Source organism: Clavelina lepadiformis, chromosome 5, assembly GCF_947623445.1.
Source record: "Clavelina lepadiformis chromosome 5, kaClaLepa1.1, whole genome shotgun sequence".
Lineage (NCBI taxonomy): Eukaryota > Metazoa > Chordata > Ascidiacea > Aplousobranchia > Clavelinidae > Clavelina > Clavelina lepadiformis.
Window position 1 is genome coordinate 10,041,145 of NC_135244.1, and position 21,552 is coordinate 10,062,696.

General features: G+C 36.0%; 1 protein-coding gene across 1 annotated transcript; it reads left to right on the forward strand.

Moving 5' to 3' along the window:
* Window positions 1-3,618: 3,618 nt before the first annotated feature.
* On the forward strand, window positions 3,619-21,537 carry LOC143459130 (sperm flagellar protein 2-like). The gene is made up of 40 exons (XM_076956115.1): window positions 3,619-3,817; window positions 5,545-5,708; window positions 5,798-5,872; window positions 6,247-6,363; window positions 6,497-6,603; window positions 7,027-7,186; window positions 9,183-9,307; window positions 9,383-9,536; window positions 9,604-9,687; window positions 9,965-10,069; window positions 10,597-10,784; window positions 10,872-11,019; window positions 11,193-11,309; window positions 11,406-11,616; window positions 11,681-11,782; window positions 12,241-12,365; window positions 12,539-12,741; window positions 12,847-12,974; window positions 13,103-13,246; window positions 13,318-13,451; window positions 13,590-13,717; window positions 14,064-14,195; window positions 14,384-14,629; window positions 14,701-14,857; window positions 14,944-15,081; window positions 15,253-15,431; window positions 15,596-15,681; window positions 15,828-16,032; window positions 16,113-16,234; window positions 16,335-16,551; window positions 16,721-16,907; window positions 18,391-18,523; window positions 18,654-18,775; window positions 19,231-19,413; window positions 19,486-19,617; window positions 19,789-19,865; window positions 19,951-20,032; window positions 20,589-20,801; window positions 20,957-21,082; window positions 21,273-21,537. The coding sequence occupies exons 1-40, from the start codon at window positions 3,760-3,762 to the stop codon at window positions 21,354-21,356; spliced, it is 5,598 nt and encodes a 1,865-aa protein (XP_076812230.1). The 5' UTR covers window positions 3,619-3,759; the 3' UTR covers window positions 21,357-21,537.
* Window positions 21,538-21,552: the final 15 nt, after the last annotated feature.

Genomic DNA, 21,552 nt, shown 5'->3' on the forward strand with positions numbered 1-21,552 from the left:
CAAAATTACAAGTTTAATAGATTTTGACCTAAAAGACACAATTGACCGTATCTTGACCTAACGAAACAATTGACTTTATATTGGCCTAATAACTTTTGTACTACACGTCGCACAAGACTGAAATTTGTTTTGTGATAGCATTCTGAGCAGGTTAAAAAAAATTGACCATATTGATTGACCAAATTGACACATTGACTGCGTAGACGTTTTTATAAACGGGTTGAATCGTCCGTGGGTTGAATCGTCCGTGGGTTGAATCGTCCGAGGTTGAATCGTCCGTGGGTTGAATCGTCCGCGGGTTGAATAGTCCGGGGTTGAATCGTCCTGGGTTGAATCGTCCGTGGGTTGAAAGGTCCGTGGGTTGAATCGTCCGGGGTTGAATCGTCCTGGGTTGAATCGTCCGTGGGTTGAATCGTCCGTGGGTTGAATCGTCCGAGGTTGAATCGTCCGTGGGTTGAATCGTCCGCGGGTTGAATAGTCCGGGGTTGAATCGTCCTGGGTTGAATCGTCCGTGGGTTGAAAGGTCCGTGGGTTGAATCGTCCGGGGTTGAATCGTCCTGGGTTGAATCGTCCGTGGGTTGAATCGTCCGTGGGTTGAATCGTCCGGGGTTGAATCGTCCTGGGTTGAATCGTCCGTGGGTTGAATCGTCCGTGGGTTAAAAGGTCCGTGGGTTGAATCGTCCGCTGGTTGAATCGTCCGTGGGTTGAATTGTCCGCGGGTTGAATGGTCCGCGGGTTGAATCGTCCGCGGGTTGAATCGTCCGTGGGTTGAATCGTCCGGGGTTGAATCGTCCTGGGTTGAATCGTCCGTGGGTTGAATTGTCCGGGGTTGAATCGTCCGTGGGTTGAATCGTCCGACCACCCCTCTTAGGCTACTTCTCGCTCCCCAAAGATACAAGTCAATGGTAAAAAATAAACCATACGGCAGGAAGCCTTTAATTCAAAGTGGCATGCTTGCGGGTCATATTTTTTGTAAACCAATGTGTATAGTATCGACCTATCGCAACAACTTTTATGTTTCACCTTCGATCGTGGGGAGCGAAAAATGGTGCCAACCTTGTTAAACAATAACATGCTCAAACATCAATGAATGAAAAAAAGCAGCAAAGGCCCGAGGACTTTTTCCACTTTTATCTACTCGTTAATTGTCCGTAAGCATGTGTTTTAATGTGCTATAACTACAACGGTTAGCGTCGTAAGTTTAGCTCCGCACAATTAATGGTGAAAAATAAACAATACAATACAAGGTGGAAGTACGATGTTAACTAAACTGTGGTGTCCTAAAGACGGAAGTTTACCACAGCCATCAAACCCAAACATGTTAGCATCTAGCTGCCGGTATAGTGCCAAATATTGACCCCTAGTGTGACGTAATACATGAATTGTCACATAAAGGATTTGACTCAGCAGAAAATGTGCCCCTATTCAGTGGCTGAATACTAGGGATGTGCCGCGAGGAAAATTATTCGGGTTCGTGCGAACCCGAATATCATGAAGGTCTACACGAACGAATCCCGAATCTATTCGTATTAGAACCAAACAATAAAATTTCCTCCAAAAGTTGTGAAGTCTTGCTTCTAAAATGACGTAATCGATAAACAAATCGCTTTTTTTCGAAAAATAGTGTTTAAAAAACGATTGAAAAAGCAAAATCGACCTTCATTGTAAGTACTGCTGACTCTAGTTTAGCATTGTCGGGAAACTAGATCATCATTTTTTACGAAAGTCAGTAAATTTATAAGTAATATTGTATTCGGGTTCGTCATGGTTAGTATTCGTGTTCGCCCGAATCTTCCATAAAGGCGATATTCGGCGAATCTATTCGGGTTTGGGTTCGTATCGGCCCATCCCTACTGAATACTGTAGTATGATACCATAACTTTTGCGAATGCATGTATGCTGACAAACAAAATGCCGTTTACAGGTCACAGGAGTTGGCCTGCTTCTGTCTTTAAGTTTTGTAGGCTACTTGTGTATAGAGCTCAATGCGTATTGAATGAATTAATTCATTACCTCACAGAGAGAGTTTAATATTTGGCAGAGGATCACTATTTAGCATTACACCTTTACTAAGTTTGGTAAAAGCTACTTCGGTAAACGGCGGCCGGTGAAGTAGACACTTATTTTACGGGCCACCGTTTGCCGAAGTAGGAAAATACGGTAAACGGCAAATACGGTAGTCTGTGAATTGAAATGTATGCTAATTTTCAATATAAAACGACGTAATAATTTTTCCAAAGTGTAAATTAACCTAAAATTAATCCCGTCTGACCAAAACTCTCACTTCTCACGAATAAATCACTAAGCTAGGCTAAGAATTGAAATAAACGTCATTTTACAACAAAATTGAATTTTTTTTTCCAAAGTCTAAATTAATATAAAACTAAACATTTCCGACCCAAAATTCTCACCTCTCATGATTAAATTAGATGAAAAATAAATCTGGACAAAATAAGACGTCAAACTATAGTCAGATTCGTACCTAAAAACTACAGCATTCAAGCCTAATCGTTATTCATTAACCACTACGCCATCGAATTGCTATGTTCTCTCGTCCAAAACGAGAGTGATAAACCCATCGGCGAATCTCTGCCGGTCATCGTATTGTGATTCAGCAACTTCGCTAAATGGACGCTGTTGAAATAGTCACTTCAAACATGTTAAGTTTAAACATGAATAAAAACTTATAACAAAATACACAAAGAAAAAACAGATGCAACTTTAAACACATAAGGCTACATTAAGGTGCACACAAGGACACGTTAAGGTCACGCAGCATTATGTGCACGTGGATGGTTAAAATAAAACCCAACCAAAAGAGCACCATCCCAGGCACTGGGGCCTCGTTTCCGTTGCCAGATTTAGAGCAATAATGAGGTTCGCAGGTCTACGGATACACTTGAATGGCACTCCACTTTTAGCACAAAAGAATCCTAATTTTTTTCTACGTGTTTTGAGCTGTACAAGTAGAATACACGTTTTAAACATAATTTTGTTTAAGTTATTATTTATTTAAGAATAGATTACAGATGTGGCCAAATCATCTTGCATTTTTTTAACTACTGTAAATGAGGTTTTTGATGTATAAGCACATTCTTAGTTTTAGGTTTTAGCACATGTATTCATTTCAAAATTCAAGTTGGTATCGCCAAGATATAGGGTAATACAAATATATAAATGGAAAAATATCTTGATTTCAGCAAAATAAATCCTAATCAGTATCATGCGAAATTTCTACTAAGAGATGTGATCATCAGCTTGTTTTTTAAGCATTAATATAATTATTATTTAAGATGTTGGTTAAAGACTCTCAGCTTGAAATAGTAAAAAGTATCAAGTTACTATGGCAATTCGCTTCAAGCAAGAGACAAAAAACAAGAAAGTGTTTAACTACAGTGAAGACTTTCAGGTTTTAGCGTATTGAATTGTATTGTTGATTTTCCGCGTTTAACTGTGGAACGAAAGTTAGGATGCTAAACGTTGTAGTTATAGCACAATAAAACATATTCTCACAAATAATTAACGAGCAGGAAAAAGTGGCAAAGCCGAATAGCTTAAAACATGCAAGATAGCGACAATAGAATTGTGCTATGAGATGGTTGGCTAGCCTAGTTCGATATTTAACGCTGCTGTTATTTTTATAGCTTTCTGAAATTATCAGAATAAAAAGAGTTGAAGGTTGGATGCTTCCAGGAAGTTTACATATGTATTGTTTAAAATTCGGCTTGAACTGAAAGAAAAGAATTGCAAGAAATCGATATGACAGAAATTTTGTGTAAATGGATAAACGATGAAGTTAAACTTTCTAAGCGGGTTGGTAAGTAGTTTATCCCAAGATTGTTCACAGCTTTCCATTCGGACATTGTTATATATTTTTTAAGATCTAACCTCTTACTAGTTGAGAGACTGATTTGTGTGTCAATTCTATAGGCCTACATGGGGAGTGACTGTGTATAGAATAGTGTATTGCCTCAAAAGCGAAGGTAGATTAAGTTTGAGAAAATTATAAAATTTCAATTTTTTTAAATGGGTCAGAGGCTAGGTCTAGCCTATATGCTGGTCTGTATTTCATGGCAGGATTTGCTGAGATCTCGTATTTGCAGACCGGTAAACTGAGGTGTTCACCAGCTAGCCAAGTGTGTGCTAAATTATTTTAGAGCACAAAAGGAAGAAAAGGCATCGTGAGGTAGTCCTGCTTTTGGCAACCCACGTCGTTTGAGCCTAGCCTGTTGGTGTGCACAGTCATTTTGACTAAAAAAATCTCGGATTTGCTCAGGCCATGAAATACAGACCGGCCGATATGGCTGTATGGTACTGATAGCCTGCGGTACTGGTATCAGTATTTCTATGTATAAGTACTGTACTATAGCCGTATATATACTATATATATAGTATATATACTATAGAATCCGATGTTGAAGAGTTTTGTTTTGGTCACACCAGCCACAATATTTAATAGACAAGAAAACTTTTTAGAACCTTCTAGAACTGTTGATACCGACGGTCAGTGTATTAATATTCTTCATTTTTTAAAACATATATTATGAAATTATAAAAATAATGGCAACGTGTAGCAAATTATGACAGTACGATAACAATTAACTTGACAGAACCCAGCTCTGCGAAAACAAATCACATTTTTTTGTTCCAACTTTGAACTATAGAACTTTCATCTAACTGTATCGTAATAAATGTCATGAAATTTCATGGAATCTAATGTGGAACATTTTTGTTTCTGTCAAACCTGCCACAAATTAATAGATGAATGGAGTATTAAGAACCTTCTAAAATTGTAGATGTTCTTGTTCATTAATTTGAGGCTGCTTCTACTTGACCAGCTGCCGATTACCAAATTTAGAGAAAGCTACTTTAGTAAACTGTTGGCCAGGTATGCAATTGTTAACTGGTGGCTGATTAATTGTTAACTGCTGGCTGCCGTTACCAAAGACTAAAATACAAATACATTAAATGGCAATTAGGTTAGTCTGTGAATTAAAATGTAATTTTAACTTAAATGGGTCGTTCCATACTAAATGAAAAAAATGAAAGTGAGCACTTTCACCTCTCAGATTTTTTTGTATAAATATATAGTAAAACCGCTCAGGTTTTGGTATTTTTGCCACCAGAGCGAGCCGTTTTTACTTTTTTTGTGTGTAGCTTTCACATGTACAGTGCACAAGCACTCCAGAAGTTGTAGCGTAATACAATGTAAACTCTTATATGTTGTCCACATATCGTGATGTCCTATGGACAAGTCAATCGTGTAAAATACAACGCGTTGTAAAATAAGACTAGAAAACATATGGAAAATTCTTTTAAGAAAGTTTATGTGGGTCGGTGGTTTTAATGGTTAATTACTGGTAATCAAAAAATCATGCCACTTAAACTATGTAGGGACTATTACTTGAACACGGTTATCTAATTCTGCACTTAACCTGTTTAAAAATGTATTAAATTATTCTTGCTCAAAATGTTTCAAACAATGTTTTTTAGTTGCACTAACTGTACCAATAAGCATGTTTATGATATTATTTTATTCAACAGATAAATCAACATTTGCTGAAGATTTTGCTTCTGGATATTATCTTGGTGAAATTTTACACAAGTTTCAGCTTCAAGATGATTTTGATAAATTCTCTGTTGGTCAAACGTCTGATGCAAAGCTCAACAACTTTACAAGGCTGGAGCCAACATTTCATTTGCTACAGGTACAGACATATAAACAGGAAGGTTTTGTTTTCATTTAACTTCTAGTTTTAGTTTTGCTGTTTGATGAAACACATGATTTTGTTTTAAGATCCCATTTAATACAAACATCGCTTACAATGTTATGATGTTGAAACATGGAATTGCGACACGCTTGCTTTATCAGGTAGAAAAAAGGCTGCATTGGGAATATAAAATGCATTTAACATAAGATCTATTTGTATACTAAAGTAATGTGCATAAAGTGTGCAAGGTAAACGCATATCTGACCAAGGTTAGAAAAGCAATTGAATCAGAAAAGGCTCTGTGACATTTTGAGTTATAAATCAATGAAGTAGAAAGTATTACATGATATAGCCATAATAGCTAAGTTATGTTTGCAATATGTTAAGTTTTGCAATGGTTTTATTTATTCTCCTACTCTTGCAATAGTTATACTCAGATCACTCTTCTTCAAGTTACAATCATTGTAGCTTCCTATAATTTCTGTTAGCTACAGTATGTGGTTACTTTAATACATTTTTTTAATTCTATATCCAGCTGTACATTGCTATACAAAGAAAGGTTAAAAGTAATTTAACTGGTGCTGCTATGGAGACGATGAGAGCTTCAGCACCAGTCAAGCTGGAGCACATTGAAAGTGGACTTTACAAAGAGGTAATTACTTTGCATGACTTTTAAACTACCACTATAAAAGAAAACTTAGTTAAACAAATTATGCATAATTTAATGTAATATATTACACATAGCATTATAATACAAATTATCGTTTTCTTGCTTCACTGATCAGAGGCTGAAAGTTTTGTTGCCGCGTGAATCAGATCTTACCCTTGACCAAGTTTCTACAAATTTTGTTCTGAAAAGGCAAAAAAACGAGAGACGAGCGTTGGTTGAAAGGTAGGATAATAGTGCTGTATTGTGTTTCTGTTTGGTAATGTGGTGTACCAGCATCAGCCATTTATCGGGTTAATGTGTGAACAATGTATCAAGAACTACATGAAAGCTCATAATTCTTGGAACGTTTAATACCTAAAAATAATTTGGATTTCCACACTTGACTGAAAGATTAGGTTAAGCTATAGATTATTGTAAGGTGCATTAGTTATATCATTTGGTGTCAATAAATTTATTTTTTCCAATTTTGCATTATAGTTTTTGTGATTAGTTGGTAAAGTAAGATGTTTTGACATATGCCAGAGTAGTAATGCACTTAACTATCCTGTTTAAATTTCTTATTACTGTGGTAATTTGCTTTTAAAAATTAAATTAATAGCTTATATTGATAAACTTTATATCCTAGATTTGTTTATTTAATTTTAGATATAAAGAGATGGAAGCTTATGAGAAAATTAAGCAAGAACAAAGGCAAGCTGCATTAGAAAAATCAAGGATAACAAGACAAAAACAAACTGAACTATTAGCTAAGATTCAAGCTGCAACTGTTCACATTCCAAAACCCCCACCATCAAAAACTCTAAAGGTACAATACTAGGACATTTGCATAACACAAAGGTTGTCCAATATAATTTTGTTTAATAATTTATAAATTTTTTTTTGTTAATAATAATAACACTGGTCTACAAAAAAAAATTTTTTTTATGCTTTTTACAAAAAGAGGACTTATTCTGGTTAATTTTGGGGTGCTGATTCCAAAAATAACCTCAAATTTTTTCTATCACGTCAATGTTTTTCAAAAAATGCAATTCAATATTTTGATGGTAAAAGGATATAATTACTATATAGCATAGAGCTTTACACAAGCCTACATCAATTTTGTAGAAGTACAGTAGACCTAAACGATGTTTTAAGGTAACTTCTGGGCGCTGATTCCAAAAACGCTGTTAGTTTTTGTCCATCACCTTGCGTTTAGCTACAATCTCACGATCTTTGATCAGCTAATTTTTATTTTGCATAGTTACCATGGGCGTCCGCTGGGGGTACAAATAGATCAAGTAGATACAGTGGAATTCGCCTATATCGACTTCGGCAATCTTCTTTTTACTCCAAGACGTAATTCCGCTTACCATTTAACAACTTCACCGCACTTATGAGAGAGAGGGTCGTGCGCAGCTGGGAGAAATATTTTGCAGAAGTAGAAAAAATAAAACTGACGCGTTGCAAGATGCTTAATAACTAAATGCAAATATTTTGAGCACAACTGGCTAATATGTGGTGACTTGAAAGTTTTGGGTATGCTACTTGGCCAACAAGGTGGCTACACTAAGTATCCATGCTGTTTATGTCTATGGGATAGTAGAGCTAAAACGGAACATTGGGAACAAGACCAATGGCCTGAGAGAAAAGAATTTACTCCTGGAGGAAAAAACATCCTTAACCAAGCATTAGTAGATCCAAGCAAAGTATTAATACCACCTCTTCACATTAAGCTGGGGCTAATGAAGCAATATGTGAAAAGCTTGGATAAACATGGGGCATGTTTTGGGTATATTTGCCAAAAATTTCCTGCCTTGAGCAATGAAAAGTTGAAAGCAGGAATATTTGATGGGCCAAAAATAAGACCGCTAATGAAAGACAAGAAATTTATCAAAGCCATGAATCAAGATGAAAAAGAAGGTTGGGTGGCTTTTAGCCAGGTTGTGAGTAACTTTCTGGGTAATACTAATACCAAATCACCTGATTACAAAGAACTTGTCAACCGCTTGCTTTACTCGTTTCAAAAACTTGGCTGCAACATGAGTGTAAAAGTGCACTTTCTGCATAGTCATTTGGACTACTTTCCAGAAAATTTAAGATCTACCAGTGAAGAACAAGGTGAACGTTTCCACCAAGATATCAAAATCATGGAAAAAAGATATCAAGGTCGGTGGAATGTTAGTATGATGGCCGATTACTGTTGGTGTCTTATGAGAGATGAGGAAACATATAAACATTCTCGAAAGTCAAAAAAGAGAAAGCTTCTTCCATAAAATAATATTAATTTCAGTGTTGTGAGTTGTGACCTTTATGCAGTTATGTGCTGTTATTAATTTTTTTTGCTTTTTACGCCGAGGCATATTTACATATTGTGAATAATGGTATTTATTTGCTCTTACTGTCAAAATATTGAATTGCGTTTTGTGAAAAAAATTGACGTGATAGAAAAAATCTGATGTTATTTTTGGAATCAGCGCCGCCAAATTAACCAAAAACACCTGTTACTTGTAACTCAGCAAAATTGATGCAGACTTGTGTAATTAATTATGTTTTTATTACCAAGTTTCTTAAGTGCTAACCTGCCATCATTACAACACTTTTGTATTTACTGTTTTGTACTTGTCTTTGTCGCTTTTCCTGTCTGTCGATTGTGCATGAGCACTTGCTTGTATTGTGCCATATCAATGGTTAGCACCACATTTTTGTTGCCATTTCTAATTTTTACCATAAAAGTCAGCATTTACTTATCACACTTACAACTTACAGATATTGCAGATAATTGAAAAATAGTTTTGCATTATATTTTTGTTGTGTATGTGCAGGCTTTGAATCAAAAAAGAGAATTACGTAGAAGAAAAGCAGCAGAATCAGCAATGACCAACATCGCTAGCTTTGAAAATAATATGAAAAAATTGGTTCCACCAACTGCTTCTCAGAACGAAGAAGTGTAAATAAATATATAATAATGCCTCAATTTTTGTAATTAATGTTATATTTAATCAATTATTTTCTGGATATTAAGTGAAGAAGAAGAAGAAATGGAAATGGAGAGCAGCACTGCATATCTGCAAAGAATCAAAACTCGACTAGAAGAAGATGCTACTGCCCGAGAGGAAAGGGCCAAGCGTAGAAGAAAAGTTCTGGTTGATCAGATGAAAGCACATCAAGCACAGGAGGTGTCTTTATTTTTTTTACTTGGTAATAAATAGAGTCAATCTTTTACTCATTCTATTACCTACTTAGGACTCTCTTCGCCAAGAGCAAGTTGTGCAAAGGTTAATGAGACAGTCACAACAAGAAAGAAGAATTGCGGTGCAGCTGCTGCAGGTTTTACTTGCTTACTTGTTCTTCAAGGATATAAAAACATTCAATAAATTACCTGGAAATGACAGATTTCTTTGATTTTTTAAAATTTTTGTATTGATCTCGAAGATTTAGTACTTCAATAACTTACATGTGTTATCTATGTTTAACTTCTGTTAAATAGATACTTTCATATCTTCCTGATTTTAAGTTACTAATTTGTGGCACAGACTTTGTCCTTGAAGAAATCTGTGATTTATCTCCTCTATAACCAAGTGTAACATGGTATATTTTAAAAAAGGCTCGACAAGAAAAAGATACCATCAGAAAGAATAGGATTTTTCAGGAAAAACAAAATGAGACCAGAAGGCTTAAAGACTTTCAAGATGCACTTAACAGAGAAGCTGTAAGTGTTACAATCACAAATACCAGTAGATTCCGCTTATTATGATTACCTTGAGACCAGACCATTTTGGTCATAATATCCAAATGGTCGCAATAACCGAAGCTGCTACAGTACCTTATAACCACACCAGGATCAATAAAGTGCGGCATAAAACAAAAAAGAAACATAGAATTCATAATTTATATTATTAACATTTAACAGCAACCTAAAGGTAAATGTCAGTAGGTGAGTTGAGAATACACATGGTACAATTGTTACTGCCACATTGCATAACTGAGAAAGAAAAATTGAGAGATATTTTTAAAAAGATGGAAAAAATAGTAATAATATTAAAAAACTGTTCATAGAATGGAGATTTGTATATGGCATCATTTGGGACCGTTTCAAAATGTTCATATAAAGCTGGTGGCCATGTTATCTGTGGTCATATTAAGTGGATTTTACTGTACGTTGCAAATACAGAAGAAAGTGTTTTTGATTCAATGTCACGTACTGGTATTTCTCATATTTTGTGGTTAACTCTGCAGGAACTGTGTCAGGTGGTTAAGAAGGACTATGAAGATGAAATAAATCGTGAAAAAGAACGACATGAGAGAATTATGGCAGAAAAAGCACAAGAAAAATATCGTCGACATTATAGTCTCTGCCAAGATACTTTAGATTCAATTGTTGATTTTTCATTCAAAATTGCTGAATACAGAGAGCTTACAGAAAAGTTTGTCTTGTGAATTTTTAATATTTCAAGTTTGCTTACTGTTATCTTGAAATGTGTGTTATAAAGACATTTTCTTGCAATATGTAGGAAAGTTCCAGATAAGCTGGTTAGGGAATGGAGAGAATTACTTCTGTTGGGAAAGCCTCTGTACGATGAGAATGATGATGAAAAGGCAGCAGAAATAGCTTTGGTGAGGGAAGAAATTCTTGACAGTCAAGATTTCACCGAATACAAGGTATGTCTTTTATAATAATTTTATTTATTATTGTGATACATTGTATTTCTTTCATTTACACATTAAATATGATAAAATATAATTTAAAATCACTGGTATTTTTATTATTGTTTTTAATGTCTTATACATAGTTGACATTTCTTCTTAAGTTGCTTATTTGTAACGTAATGTAGAATATGATTGGAGAATGGCATCCGGATGAAGATGCAAGAGTCAAGATTGCTCCTTCAAACAACAACATATTGGGCCACATATTACACAGAATGTTCAGCATGGTGGCTCCAACTCCGGTAAGTTTATTATAACTTTGAATTTCCTATGCCCTATGGTATTCAGCAATTAGGTCTGTATTTGCTAATAACTGAGCTGTTTCTTCATGACTTTAGCCTTCCTCACCACCACCAGTGTTTCTTGAGTTCCCCGTGAAAGCTGCTGTGATGGGAAAAATGTTTGCTGGAAAAACAACAATCATTTCGCGCCTTTGCCAGCATCATCGCCTTGTGCATCTTGCTGTTGACCAAGTACTGTCTTCTGTGGTGGAAGCGTTCCAGGAAGGAGAACTAGATCCATCTGCGGGGAGTGCTCTGCAGAGTTCAGGTTAACTAAAATGTTAAGGTGAGGTGTAACTTGCAGCCAACTTAATCACAGACAATCTTTTTAGAATCAATGGAGCCTGACTTGAATGGAACAGCGATCACTATTGAACCACCCACTCCTGCTCAAGATCCAGATGACATGGAACTTAAGTTGGAAACTTTTGAACGTAACATACCGTAAAACCTCTATTTCACCGCCACCTCTATTTGAACGCCACCTCTAATAGAACGCCACTTTTAAAGAAGGGTAGAAAAATAGAGCGCCACCCTCTAATTGAACGCCACCTCTAATAGAACACCACTTTTAGCGGCGGAATTGTATTAGCAGGTCTCTACTGATAATTCTGACCAGCTAGTCGAAAAATAGAGCGCGAACCTCTAATTGAACGTCACCTCTAATAGAACACCACTTTTAAACAAGAGTTGAAAAATAGAGCGCTATGGCGGTGAAATAGAGGTTTTACGGTATTCTATTTCTTGATCTAACTGAATTGCAACTTTTACCTCTGCTACTTTACATAAAAGTTACAGAGTAAGAAAAAAATTAACTTGTGGTTAATTTACAAAACAAAGGATTGTTGTGTTAAAAAGAAAATTATGACATTGACGCTTAATTTTTCTGCAGCTGATAGCACAACTACTCACAATGTTCAAAAGAAGCTTGAGTATGATGAAGAAGGCAATCTAATACCTCCAATGAAAGATTCTCCCAAGCTGTCTAAACGTGCCTTACTTGGGAAACATGCTATGGTAAGTTGTTCTACTTGTTTTTTTATGGCAAAGCTTTATTGTACTCCTTTCAAAAAGCATGACAATTTAAGTAACAAAGCGTACAGTATTGTATAGTTCATATATATATTCAGTTACTTTAGAATATCATTTGTTAAAACGCAATGTAGATACATATTTTACAATTTTTGTAGCATTACCTGAAAAGTGGCGAACCTGTTCCTGATGGTATCCTTGTGGAGATAATGGTTGCTGCTATTCATAAAATACCAGATGGAAGTGGATGGGTGTTAGACGGATTTCCAACAACTCTCCAACAGGCTATTTTGCTTGAAAAAGCTTTAACTGGCAGTGATGTGAACCTGGATGAAGACGTTCCAAAAAGAAAGCCAAGCAAGTAAGGGCTAAATATGAAAACCCAAATGCATTCTTTCAGCAAAAGTTGCAACCTGTTGTTGCCTGAACATCAATTTGTTTGTGTATATTTCTGGGCTTTATAAAGAAAATCAAGCTTAGTCATGGATCCAAAACCTGTAAAAGATCAACCTCCAATAAAATCTGGTCTTGATGTTGTCATTGTACTGGATGTTGAGGATGAATTGATCTTGAAACGAGCAGCAGGAAGAACAGGTTTTTATCCTATTATTTGTGATTTATTTCTTGTATGTTGCATTTACTTCAAATTTTAGACTACTTACAACATTGCAAACCCTCAATAGATAAGGTTCACTAAAAATAAGAATACTGTTTACTTGCAGAGGCCCAGCACGCAGGTGAAATATATCACACTGAATTTCGTCCACCACCTTTTGGCAGTCAAACTGGCCAAGGAAAAGTGGAGCAGGTTGTTCAAGTTAGGGATCCAGCATTTGATCGCGAGCAAGTCCAACATCGCTTGTCAAGTAATTCCTCTTTTTACCTTTGATTCATTTTGTTTCAAACTTCAGGTAAAACTATGATTTAACTTCCTTAGGCTTCCATGATAATTGGTCAAAACTAGAGGCATTATACAATAAAATATCGTCTGTTCATCATGTGGATGCTGAAGCAGAGTTTGGGGCGGTTTATGATGATTTGGAACACAGTTTGTTTGAGGCATTAGATAAGGTATACACGGAACATAGCTGGTATGCATAGTTTGGTACAGAGTATCACCTCCGTTGAGAGCACTGGAACCATTTTTGTAGTGCTCTGGCACTCTATTTAGTATTACTTGAAAGATGTACCAGTCTGATTTCAATGCAGATCCAACAAAAGAATGTGGAACCAGAAACAGCATCCAAAGACGTAGTAGAGTCCCCTAAGGAACCTCAACCACAACCACCAGCTACAGAAATAGTTGAAACTCCTAGATCAAATTCTGGCTCAAGCAAGTATGTTAATACCCTAATGTCCTAATAATCGCAATCCCTAATTCACTTCGGATTGTACCGAAAACATATGCAGCATGCTCAGATAAAAAAGTCTAATTGATGATTGCATTGGAAAATATATTGTTTCAAAAAAGCGAAAACAAAAGCTTTCATGTAGCGGATGATTAACTACGAAAATTTTTTCTCAGATGGTGCATGTAAAATGTACATTAGTTTGGTGTGGCTAATGTCTAATTAACATTTGACATCAGTGCTCTACTTTTCTTGAATTAAAATTATTATTTATCATAGCAAATTCTCTTAAGCTAATCATTACGGATATGCTAAAACATAATTCTATTTATAGGAAATCAAAACGATCATCTCAAAGTCCTGACAACAAGTCTAAATCACCAAAGGGATCTGCCCGAGGAAGAAAGAAAAGTGCAGAGAAAGGTGAAAAGGGAAAATCTAGAAGTAGATCTGGCTCTGGTAAAAGGTACTTGATTAACACAAATTGAGATTGTTCAAAAGTAATAATTTTGCTCTATTTCAGTATTGAAAAGATATCTTAACTTTAAGTGCTTTTTTCAATATCACCTGACAGTAGTTGCAATAACAGACTTTTCAAATGTTAGAACTTCTTTAGAATAATACTCGGTAATACCGTTTTTACCATTTGGTCAGTTCTAAGAGCAAAAAGAAATCTCGATCACCTACTCCTGTGCCTCCTCCTGAACCACCAGCTGAGGAAGATGCTGGTCCACCTAAACCCTTACCAGGAGAACCAGACTGGGAATATGTTGATGAGACCCTTTCCATTGAATTAGCTCAAGCTTGCGTTCCATACTGGGAAAATACAGAGAAAAACTACACCAAAATGACAAAGCATATGTTCCGTAAAATGAGAGCTGAACGTGAGAGTATTATAAGGTAAGCTATTTTTGCAAAGGTCACCTGCTGCATCTTTTGAAAACAATTTGCTGTTATGCTCTATTGAATAGGTACATATTTCATGTGCGCAAAGACTTTAAGGAGTATTTAAGAAGACCTGACCACAAGCAGACATTTGTCAGTTCTTGGCAAAAAGACTACAATGAGCTGGCTGATGATCTTAGAATGGATGAGGAGTCCAAATCCGAACTTCATCAACGACTTGGTGTTAGTTTCATCTTATTTTAATCGCTACAAAAAAAAATTCTACTACTTTTTTATTGTAAGCTTTTCAAAGATGTTTATATAAACAGGATCTACGTGAAAGATTGTGGGATATATGTGATACTCGGAAGGAGCAAGTAGAGTCTGAACGAAGCAACATAATGACGGAAGGATGGATGGAAGACCATCTTGGGATTCTCACTAATCACTATCTAACACTTATGCAGGTATAATTGCTGAGTCATAATTGTTGAAAAATACAAATTTTATTAATTGTAATCGAGTGCTGAGTGGGTATAATTGATGAAATGCTGCAGATATCACCACATACTGAATATGAGTAATGAGTATATTCATGAGTTGACATGGCTCTAACTATCTGGTTTTACGATTAATAGGCGGAAATTGATCGCTTTCAAGACACAGTTCGTATTATGAAAGATTATTATGGTGGCATGCAGGCCAAGATACCAGTTGAAGTTGGTCCTGCTGGTACAATGGTGAGACTACCACTGGTAGATCTTGATGTTAGTGGTCAGGATGTGAGTGCTGTGCAGAGTGGTGTGACCATGGCAAGGTTAGTAATTTGGTTGTTAAAAGCTTTTAATATATGAAGCAATTGTTAGGTCATACAATTCATAATAATGTGTAAGTTGCGTGTGTTTTCCTTTGTATTTTCAATATACATGCTGTTTGCATTAAAATAGTTACATATGTTTATGCTGGTTTCTACTGTTACAGTGATAGCTCTTCAGTTTCTCCACAAGCTTCACAGCTTGATGCTAAGAAGGGTGGAAAGAAAAGCAATGAAGATTTGCAGAGTGATGGTAAATGAGCTTTTAACCCCTTCTTGTAATTTCAAGCGTAAATTATTATTGTTGTTACAGATTCCGGCGAAATGACGTTTGGTGTGTTTCTATTATTTTTATCTATAAATTTCCAGCTCACTTGTACAATGTCATGATCTTTGCAGGAGAAGGAGCTGCTTTACCTGAGTCTGCTAGTCGAACCAAGATACCACTTGTTCAGAGAGGAGCTCCCATCACACAGGCGGCAGATGAAGGTGCAAAGGGTAAAAAGGGAAAAGGAGCACCCCCTGCTCAAGGAGCTGACAGTCCAAGTCACGACGATATTCTTGAAGAAAAAACTGCTTTAGAAGCTTTCAACTTTGCCACGAAGTAATCCTTTGGTAGCAAATGCCACTTACGTGTTGTATTTCTAAACAAAAAACAACGGTGATTTCATTTTTGTTTATCAGTGTTGTAACTTCCACCGTCCAAAGTCGTATATCAGAAAAAGAAGCTGAGGAAGAGGAAGAGCGAAGAGTGAAAGAAGAAGAGGAAAAGGCAAAAGCCGCACTGGTCCCTGCTGAAAAAAAAGGTTACCTATATTTTTGTGTTTTGTTATTGTCTCACCAGTTTAGAGGAAAGTTCTTCATTAGATTATTGTACAATAAAAACAATAAAATAATTCATTGAAGGAGGTGGGAAGAAGGGTGGTGGCAAGAGTGCAAAAGGAAAGAAAGGTGGAAAAGGTGGGAAGAGTAAAACACCAACTCCAACACCTCCTACTCCCGTGGAGGAAGAAAGTGAAGAAGATAAAAGAAAAAGAGAGACTGCCATTCGGTTGAAGGAAGAATATTTTGCTGCTCTGCAACAGGAAGAAGCTGGAGTGAAGGACAGGCTTGAACTTATCAGGTATTTTCCGATTTTTTGTTCGAATTTTTTTGGTGAAGGTAAATAATTGATGTATGATCAGTTTCTTCAGAAAAGCTTTCACTTAGGGTGATATTTTTGAAGATTTGAATCTATTTGAAATATGGTGGCTTAAAACTGTATGAATCAACATGTAATGATCCTTGTTTAGGGGTCGTGCCGTTCATTTCTTGACTGATCTTCGTGGAAAAGCTGATCAGACTTTCACTGACATGAACGACTGGTTGGGGGGAAGGTACTTGAAGGAGATGGCGGCCATTGATTCACTTAGTAACGTGGCAAGACAACACATAGAAAAAGGAGAGAGACTTAAACTGGAAATGAGGCTGGATCAAGATGTATGGCTTCTAGTAATCTAATGTATTTTGCATATTAGTTTTCATTATGCTAGCCCAGCGGTTCCCAAACTGGGGTCCGCGGACCAACTGGGGTCCGTTAAGCAGTTTCAGAGGGTCCGCAATGAGAATTAGTCTTTAAAGCTTTAAAGCAGTTACAGAGGGTCCGCTATGTACAGCAATGATTGTGATTCGATTATAAAGCTTTCTCGGGTGTAATGCTTGGTTTATATTAGCCTATAGTTAGCGAATGTTTTCAACATTATAGCTGTACTATTACTATTTCCACTCTACTCAATATGAAAAAAAAATACCGAAACCGACTGGATGTAATACACGACATGAGAGTTGCGCTATCCAAAACCAAACATTGATGAGTTAATTGCAGCAAAAGAAGTGCACCCATCCCATTAAATGCTTATCGTATTTGATAGTTTTTGCTTTTTCTTTCATTGGTGTGGTTTTTGCATTTTCTTATTGCATTCTTTGATTTTTATAGGGCCGCGAAATATCAAAATAATTGCAAAGGGTCCACCAGGAAAAATTTTTAGAAAAGTTTGGGAACCGCTGTGCTAGCCTATTGTGCCCAAAAATGTCTTGTTTAAGCATTTGCCCCAGAGTTGGTTCTAACTTAATGATATCTTGCTTTTCAATACAACGAAACTTCATTGTAACGCACCCTGATATAATGCAAAGTTGGATGTAACAATAAAGCGATGGGCCCAAAACTTGCCGGGATAATTTTAGAGATAATAGTTGTATCCAATGTTTCATCTAATTTCCAATGTACTTTGTGCACGAATTGTAGACAATAGATACAGTGCGTTTAGCAGTTTAGCAAATATGTCAAATGCAAGAAAACTTGCAAAGTATGAGCAGTCAAAAAGACTTGAAAAAAACGGCTTTTATTAAGTAGTAAAAGGCAACGCCTGAACTCAGCTTATTCTACTACTGCTCTGCCCATGCTCTACTGAGAATTAAATTTTATTGTACTGTGATTTTAACCAATCTTTTTCAATATAACCCCACTTTTTTGCAATTGCAATTATGGAACCCGATCATCACGTTATAATGAAGTCTCACTGTATAATAAACTGTTTGTTTAATAATTTAATAATCCAATCATGTTTTTGTTTGAGATCCGATATTTTTGTTATTATTATTATAAAGTTTCAGTCTTCAGTCAAGTTATGTTAAAAAACTTTTTTTAAAGTCTTTGCGTTGTAGTATTGGTACAGTCATATTTAAACAAAATCAAAGAAAGTTGGCAAGTTAACATGTTTTAATAATTTATTGAATCGGCGGCTGAGCCTGAATATATTGACATTGGGTTCAGTTATAAGTAGACATGAATGCAGTTACTGTGAAACCGTTTGTAGCATGTACTGCATTGAATTAAGGTTGTTTTTCCCCCAACGCTGAATGTATCAATTGTAAAATATTCGTTTTTATGGTGCAGCTTCTTATTTTTTTCTGAATATTTCAGCAATTCATTATCAACTCTGAGCGCAAAGTGCTTCGCACACCTAGTCCTCCACCACGCCCCCCTCCAGTGGAGACAGCTCAACCTGACATTTTTACCTTGGTTCAATTGAGCAATCTCCATAAGCAATTTAAAGGTACCTCATTTATACATAATGTTCACCTAATTGCTTTATAAAACCATGTTCCAAGTTTTAATTAATCTTTAATGTAATGACACTAAATAAAGAAATAAAAAAAGTTTAGCGAATGCTTTTATATACTCAGATGTTGCACCAAGTGGTATAATTATCAACAAAGCGTTTATTGAACTAATGGCGGACACTGCTGCATTAACACATGGATTGGATGCTCTTCCTGATATGTGGATGAATGTGTCTTATGCACAGGTAAATGATATTTCTTAATGAATGGTAATGTACATAAACGGCAATGTTTAGCGTAAATTGTTGTCTTTTTGCCAAAAGGTAAAAATAAAACCAAGATTGCATTGCGCTTGCAAAAAGATCCGTTTTTGAACGTATATCAGATTTTAATCAACAAAAGAAAAACGAAGAGTTTTAAATTTTTTTGGTTAATTTTTGCGAATTGTTAAATATCACTAAGTGTGTGCCAAATCAATCACTATAAAGATTGAAATAAAATATTCCACTATTCCTTACTTTCTCTGAATATTTCTGTTTTTTTTGTGATGCGCTCTTGTGATTGATTCAAGTTTTTCATATTGTCTTCATGCATTTTAGTTACTGTTTGTGTTGTCTATAATGGTTATTATCTAATTATTCCTGAACAAAAGATGAACCAAGTTGCGAAGCATTGAATAATGTGTATTGTTCATGTACAGTTGCTAGACTTATGCGGCCTTTTGTCACTGGAATCAGAGTACATTGATTGGAGAAAATTCTTGCTTCTTGCTGCCCAGCCATGGCCACGACCTTCTTCAGCTCAACTTCTTGAAATGAGGAAAGCATTCACTGATGTAGACGTTGCCGGTAACGGTTGGATCACCAAGGACCAATATGACCAGGTATTTTCAAGACATTCGGGGAATTTATATAGAAATGGGTGAGTGGTTATTTTATAGTGCTTTTTGTTATAGGTCAGCCTATGGTTTGCAGCTGAACAACAATCACGCTCCATATCTCCTGATGATGCTGAAGAGCCTTATCCATATAACAGAGATAAAAATTTACGCAATTTCTTCTTCTTGCTCTTCTCCGACTGGGAACAGGTTTAAAGACATTTTTTTCTTTATGAGAAAATAGTGTTTTGTGATTTTATATTAAGACTGTTTTTATTTATTTATTCTGAGCATTACTTTGATCTACGTCCATTGATGTCGTTGCATTAGAGGTCAGCCACCTAATAATATTTATTGCAAATGTACGTCTTACTTGTGCAGATGCCACCCAGGTTGGATTATGTCAATATGTTGATTTACTTTGCAATGGATCGAGACTCCATTAAAGGGTTTTTCAGGTGCTTATAGAATTGTATGTCAGTCATTCAAACTTCTTAAACTTTAAGCATTTTGATATACTTTACTTGTACCGTTTTACAACAGAGCACTTGGTGTAGCATGTGGTAAACCAATGCCCAACTTTAGCAGAGAAGCTAACGCAGCCGGGGTTCGACAAGCCGACAAGGTATAATATGTCAACTTTTACCTATTTCTTGGTGTATTTATTTTTAGAGATTTGCCTTCAGTTAACAGTCTCACTTTAAGGTGTAACTAAATGACCAATAAAATTGATAAAAATATTGAGGAATAACTTCAGGACAATTGATGATGTTTGGTTTGTGTGAAACGTAAATATACTTATGACATAATCAGGTGTCCCATTACCGGAACATGTACCCATTGTACCGGTTGTAAGTAAAATTGGTGATCTGGTTATGGTTTAGCTATACCAGAAAGTAGTCAAGAAGTAATTAAGTTGGCAGTTCGGTGGAGGTAAGAAGGCTCTACTACCCCCTATCTTGAACACTGCAATTCACACTGAAAAGTCATTTGGTAACTAAAAGGCAGGATCTGTAAATAGACGATGAATAAAAGGTATTAGGCAACAGACTTCAACATAGCCAGATAGTCAATTTAGCCAAGTAAAGGGTAAAGATTTCAGTTAGGACTTTAGTTGAGGTTTCAAATTTTGTTTAATATTTATTTCTTTGGAGAACACAAATGACACTATTTACATAAAGGAGGAAATTTCTGAAGATGCCGCTTCTGCATCTGTCCCCAGTACCAATTTTCCACCGTCCATGTACAAAGGGATGCAGTTGGATTTGGATGCTTCCCCGTCATCATTGGTATCCCCAGAGATGTGGTGGCTTGTCCTTCATCATGGAAGCTCACGGCTGGGAGACTCACACAGATTTTCCTTGTCAGAAGACCCAGAAGACAAATACACTATGGTAGAATTTAACGACTGTAACAATAACTTATTAGAGTTGAAAAAAAGCAGAACGATGTTGGATCAATATTATTATGTGTATTAAGAAGACAGCTGTTCCATATTGTTTTGTATGAGTTATAACTTGTAAATCAAACTTATGGATCGTTTACGTAGGATCGAATACGGGACGTTTACTGTGAACTGGAATCCTTTGATGGATCCCCGTTGACCATACAGACGCTTATGCGACATCCGGTTTTCCAAGACGCGGTGACCTCTACGAAACGGCATCAGTGCCCTGTAATTTTTTTTAAGTGATTTTCTAATTTGTCTCTTATGGAAAATTTTCTCTCTTCCAAATTAAAGTCTAAATAAGCAGGAGCTAAGTAGAAATTTTAATTAAGCAGTCATTTTTAGTTGTTGCTTGTTGAAAAGGATGATCTTAGTTTACACAATTGCTTACGTGTTTGTAATAAAATCTTTTGTGTAGGATATTCGTGCTATTTTCGTGCAACAAACACTTCAAGCCCTGGAAAACGAAGAAATGTCATCAGAGGCCGTTGGATTTTCGTAATGTTCCTATAACATTTTGAGCTTTAAGTTGGCATTTTAAAGTGTACTTTTATTCCGTTTAATTTTTGGCAACATTTTTTAAGTTTCATTGGTGGTCTGTATTTTTGATTCGTGTCATTTAGAAATTCTTCTGCTACACTATTACTGGATAGCATTTATGGTATAAACTTGAAGCCACGCTATAGCCTGATAGTTAG